Genomic DNA, 6314 nt, shown 5'->3' on the forward strand with positions numbered 1-6314 from the left:
GGTGAGAGGTGAAAAGTTTAAGGGGGATACACATGGCAAGTACTTCACACAGAGGGTGGTGGGTGTTTGGAACGCGTTGCCAGCAGGGGTGGTAGAGGCAGGCATGGTAGATTCATTTAAGATGCGTCTGGACAGATGCATGAGAAGTGGGGAGCAGAGGGATACAGATGCTTAGGAATTGACCGACAGGTTTAGACAATACATTTGGATTGGCTCAGGCTTGAAGGGCTGAAGGGCCTGTTCCTGGGCTGTAAATTTTCTTTGTTCTTCTCTCCCTCCTCTCTCACACAGTTTTTTTGATGTTTTTCCTCCCAGACTGGAGAATTGCCTGCGAGACAACCTATTTTCCTGAATTTGCATTGCAACGGCTGTGTTTATGGGATGTTACTGTATTGGAACAGTGACTGTTTAGTAGTTAAAGAATCTATTATTCTGTCAAATGTTCCAATACAGTTAAGTCATTCCATTTTCTTCTCTCTTTTATATAGTTACAGCTCTACTTCAAACTGGTGCTTTGATGTCCACTTGGTTTTTAAAATGCAGCATTTCTTCATAATGCAGCATTCCTCTCAGTACTTCTCTGAAATGTCAACCTGAGTATAAATTGGGAGCAATCAGTAGCACCAAAACCATTCTTTTTGACAATGTTTCTGACACCAAGGACAACCAGAGGCTCAGGTCAGCAAATGACCAGAGTCTCAGTGGTAGAGAGAGATGCCCAGCCTGCAGACAAACCTCGTACCTGCAACCTTTGATGAGCAGGCTCAAAGAGACAGTGACAATTCAACAAAAACAGGAACAATTCTCCTCCAGAAACATTTTAATGTCAGAGAACGTTATTGCGGTTAGACTGAGATACAAGACATTCCGAAGGCATTCCTTAGTGAGCACACTGATTATAAAGCAAGAAGCCTTAAAAAAAAAACTGAAAATACAGCTCCTGTGAGAGAAAATAAATTCATCTTTCATAATGTCACTAAAACACCTGTTAAATATTTGCATACACTGACATGAAAGGGTTCTGAACCACCTAGACTTTCAAATGCCGTGAGCTTCCTCACCAATTGCAACATAGAAGGAAATAAATTAGAACATACTTGTGTTTGTTTTCCTAAGCACAGTGCTGTCACGACGACTGTTTACGGTATTGGCAAAGAAAGAACCGACATTTCATAAGCATCCTCCATCGGCTTTTCTGAATTAACTTATCTGCCTGAGACCAAGTAGATAAAATTGGCAGCTGATTTGCACACTGCCCGAACATACTACCTGTAAAGCAAGGATTAAGAAAATATGCCCCTTCCCGATCGAAACAAATTCAATTGTTTCTAGAATTTCTAGAAGTATGGCATTCTAACCAGAACTCTATCAACAAACACGTCGAGTTAGACCCCATCTACCACCCCCGGACAAAAGGAACAGGAAGAGATTTCACCACAGGAAATGACATCACCAACCCAAAGAAACCCAAACATATAAATAGAAAGCAGGAATTTTCAGCACTGCTTCACCTGAGGTCCACTGAAAATGTTACCTAGTAGGGTAACGAAACGTCTGGAAATGAACCTTCCAGCTCAGCGAGCAAACCTACATCCAGAACCTCAATCTGAGCTACAAATCTTCTCAAAACTCACTAATTAAAATATATCTGGTGGCATCTATCAAAAGACTGAGTGAAGTGCCAGAAGAACTGCCCCCATGCTTCTTCAAATAGCATGGGGGTGATTTTTATTTTGTCATCCATTGCGAAAGGGCTCTCCTGACAATGCCATACTCCCCCAATATAACTTCAGCCCTTTGGTCTGTCCTTCCAGGCAACAGAAGCTACAAGATTCTGCAAAGTAACCTAGCCAAGCTCCTGGAGTATCTTCATGGGCACAGCAACTTAAGTAGGCAGAGGCAGTTCTAATATATGAACCCTGCTAACAGTGACCAAAATTCCTCTGACAGCTTAGCTGTAACACAACACTTTAAATTCCTCCCACTACCAGAGATCGACTTACAAGTCTTTGTGTTTCATTTTAATACCAAGTGGGCCAAAATATTTTCTCTGGTCCACCTGTAGATACAAAATAAAGATACAAAAGGTGTTTCTCATGGCTAAAGATAATAGAGTGAAAATTTCAGCAAACCTATATACCCCCATGATAAAATGTCACAGAATATGTATCGGATGACAGATTAAACCAGTTTTAAAAATATTGGAACCATAAGCTGATAATAGCCTTAAAGACAAGTGGCAATGTATCCAAATTAACCAGGAGGACATTTACATTTTCAAACAGAGCTATTTAAATGCCAGAGAATATTTGCATGGCAAGTATCTCACTACTTTCAGAGAGACACCCTCGTTTAAAGGTTCCAACCAGAACAGAAAAACTGCAGAAAGCTGCAACACAAAGGGACTTGGGGGAAGTCAGGCATTAAAACACAAAGTTAGCACACATGGGCAGCAGGTAATCCGGAAGGGTAATGAAATGCCAGGGCTTATTTCAAGGGAGTTGGAGTATAAGAGTAGGGAAGTCTTTCTTGACTGTACAAGGTACTGGGGAGACCACATCTGGAGTACGGTCGGCAGTTCTGGTCTCCTTATTTAAGGAAAGATATCATTTCACTGGAGTCAGATCAGAGAAGGTTCAATAGGGTGGCCCGGTCTGAAGGGATGGGTCTTATGAACAAAGGCTGATCAGGTTGGATTTTACTCACTTCGGTTTAGAAGATTGAGGGGTGATCTCATTGAAACATACAAGCGTTTGACAGAGTAAATGCTAAGAACATGTTTCACCCTCATGGGAGAGTCTAGAACTAGAGGACATAGACTCAGATTAAAGAGATGCCAATTGAAGACTGAGGCAAAGGGAATTTCTTCTCTCAGTCAGTTGAGTGTCTTTGGAACTCCTTGTTATGGAAAGCTGTGGGGGCAGAGTCCTTGTGTATGTTTAATGCTGAAATGTATGGGATTAAAAAATGGAAAGAACTTTAGATGCTGGAAATCTGAAACAAAAACAGAAGTGTTTGCAAAGTTTCAGTAGAACTGACAGCACCAGTAGAGAGAAATCAGAGTTAACGTGACCGACCTTACTCAGAACTAGATAAGATTCTGGATCAGTTGAAGTTAAGGTGGAAAAGCAGGAATGTGGACATGAGGAATGTCAGATCAGACATGATCCTAACCAAGGATGGAGTAGACCCAAGGAGCCCAGCAGCCTATTCCTGCCAACAGCAGCGGGCAGTTATGGAAAACTGATGTTTTATTTTTGAGGTAAGGATTGCTGTCACAGTTGGATTTCCAGAAGGAAAACATTGGCACGGTGGCACAGTGGTTAGCACTGCTGCCTCACAGCGCCAGAGACCTGGGTTAGTTATGGAAAACTGATGTTTTATTTTTGAGGTAAGGATTGCTGTCACAGTTGGATTTCCAGAAGGAAAACATTTCTGCCTTCTATCCCTCAAAACTACAAAATCCTTCACCATTGATGTGAAGTAATTCCAAATCTGTCCAGACAGATATAAAATAGCAATGTTTTTATAGCTCTTATCAACATGTAAAACATGAGAAAAACCAGAAATAGTCTAAGTCACCAAAATTAATACTTAAAACGATGACAGTCTAAGCAGTGAATCACCTCTGTCTTTTTAGTTTACATCTATTACAAAGAAATGAGACTGTTCAATCCTTTCCTTGAAACAAGCAGGAACCTTAGCTCATAATAAAACAAAGAACTGCCGATGCTGGAGATCCGGAACAAAAACAGAAACTGCTGGTGAAACTCAGCCGGTCAGAACAGATAAAAGAGTCACCAGACTTGAAATATTATATCTGCCTTCTCCCCATAGATGTTGCCAGTTTCATAAAAAAATTCTAGTTTCACTGTGAAATCTTAGCCTATTGTGTGCCTGTTCCCATATCGTTTTGCTCCTCTGTCCTTCAATAGCCTATCAATTACCTAAACAACTTAAAGAACAAAGAACAGTAGAGCACGGAACAGGCCCTTCGGCCCAAAATGTACCATAAGACATAGGAGCAGAAATTAGACCATTCAGCCCATTCAGTCTGCTCCACCATTCAATTACAGCTGATAAATTTCTCAATCCCATTCTCCCAATTTCTCCCCCTAACTCTTGATCCCTTTGACAATCAAGAAACGACCTCCCGTCTTAAATATATTCAATGACCTGGCCTCCAGAGCCTTCTGTGGTAGTGAATTCCATAGATCCCCCACTCTCTGACTGAGGAAGTTTCTCCTTATCTCGGTTCTAAAAGACCTTCCCTTCACTTGTATAGGACCATTCTTGTGAACAAAACGCCAACACAAAATACCTTTCTAAGTGAAAAACCCAGGCATTGAGTCTATGCTGCATTTCTTGAGGGAAGCCTCCATGGAGTTTTTGAAACACTTCCTTTGCCCTCCTCTTGTTTGACTGCCTTCCTTGAACTGGCCAGAGAAGATTTGCTTTGGCCAGTCAGTACTCAGGCATCCTAAGCATGTGGCTGGCCCTGTAGAGTTGGCTGTGATCATACAAAGCTTCGATACTGGTGCTGTTGTTTTTGAAACACTTCCTTTGCCCTCCTATTGTTTGACTGCCTTCCTTGAACTGGCCAGAGAAGATTTGCTTTGGCCAGTCAGTACTCAGGCATCCTAAGCATGTGGCTGGCCCTGTAGAGTTGGCTGTGATCATACAAAGCTTCGATACTGGTGCTGTTATATGATGTTCCCACAAGCTGATGTGGAGCATCTGTCTCAAAGAGTGCGGACTGTACTTCTTGAAGGCCTTGAAGTGATTGAAGTAGAACACATGAAATAGCAGGAACAGGCCATTGGGCCCCTCGATCCTGCTCTGACACACAATTAGATCATGGCTGACCTCAACCTCACCGCCATTTTCATGCACTTATCCCCATTTCCTCCATACCTTTAATAACTAGACAACTATCCTAAACTGAACTATTTACACATTGTGCTGATACACAAGAGATAGATATTATTTGTCTCTAACTTTATTGCCCAAACCATCTGTTTTACACTGAGCAACAATTACCATCAATAGATAAACTGAGAAATCAAACACACATATACAGCAGTGAAATACCCAAAATCTATGACCATGCTAAACAGTGGGCAGTTTCATACCCATTCTTGGTCCTGTTTTCTAAGATTCTCTGACAGTGGGGTTCCTAAGAGTCATCTTGGATTCAAAAGTTAATTCTGTTTTGCTCTCTGCAGATACTGTCAAACCTGCTGAGTTCCTCTTTTGTTATCACAACAACATTAAATGAGCATTGCCAAAGCTAAATTATAGGTTAGCCAAAACTCTCCGGAGCCCTGAAACAAAATAAAATTAAGGTGAATGAGAAGGGAATGAGAAGTGGATAGGGGGTAACCGGATGGCTGATCATGACAGAAGCTGCAGAGAAATGACAATGAAGAGACTTTAAAACCATCTCAATTATTCAGAACATTCTACCATCTACACCCAACTCAGTACACCCGCGAAAAAATGAAGGGGATTCCTTCACTCATTTCCCATCCTCCTCCTCTCCTCCCTGCTCCTCTCGTTACACGTGTCTCACATCTGCATCACACCCTAACATAAAGGTCACACTCCAAAAAGTACTTCACTTCTTTTCAACAAGATGGATTCTAACCATCCCCTTGACATTCAACACCGTTAACATCCGGGGGGGAAGGGTAAACCAGAAACTGAGCTGGACTAGCCAAATATACATCATGGCTACAAAAGCAGATCAGAAGCTCGGATACCTGCATCAATAAATTCACCTCCCGACTCACCAAAACCTATCCACAATCTGCAAGGAGTAGGATGGAATACTCTCCACTCACCTGGATGAGTACAGCTCCCATATTCAAAAAGCTGACACCATCCAAGATAAAGCAGCCCATTGATTGGTACCACAGCCGGAAACATAGCAGTACAAGATGCACTGCAATAACTCACTCAACTTGTTGGGCCAGCCCCTTCCAAACCAGTGAACCTTGTCACTCAGAAGGACAGGGGAACTGATACATGGGAATACCACAACCTGCAAGTTCCCCTCCAAGCCACTTGCCACCCTGACAGTTTTTTAAAAAAACTCATTTGCGGAATGTGGGCGTCCGTGGCTGCACCAGCTTTTGTTGCTCGACCCTAGTTGCTCTGAGATAGTGATTTTGAGCAGCTTACTTGGAAATATGCTGTTGTTCCTTCACTGTTCCTGGGTCATGATTCTGGAACTGTCCTCTTAAAGGCATTGGGGTGCCCCACGCAACATGGATCACTGACGTTCAAGAAGACAGCTCACCGCCACCTACTCA

The 6314-nt window shown here is 42.3% G+C and overlaps 1 protein-coding gene across 1 annotated transcript in view; it reads right to left on the reverse strand.

Moving 5' to 3' along the window:
* rpf1 (ribosome production factor 1 homolog) overlaps nucleotides 1–5928 on the reverse strand; it is a 22891-nt gene extending 16963 nt beyond the window's left edge. The window contains exons 1-2 of the mRNA XM_043700076.1: nucleotides 5844–5928; nucleotides 1098–1135 (exon numbers count right to left, since the gene is read on the reverse strand). Coding sequence (XP_043556011.1) covers nucleotides 1098–1135; nucleotides 5844–5928 — 123 coding nt within the window. The remainder of the gene's footprint in view (nucleotides 1–1097; nucleotides 1136–5843) is intronic.
* Between the last annotated feature and the right edge of the window lie 386 nt (nucleotides 5929–6314).

This window comes from Chiloscyllium plagiosum, chromosome 11, assembly GCF_004010195.1.
Source record: "Chiloscyllium plagiosum isolate BGI_BamShark_2017 chromosome 11, ASM401019v2, whole genome shotgun sequence".
NCBI classification, from domain to species: Eukaryota; Metazoa; Chordata; class Chondrichthyes; order Orectolobiformes; family Hemiscylliidae; genus Chiloscyllium; species Chiloscyllium plagiosum.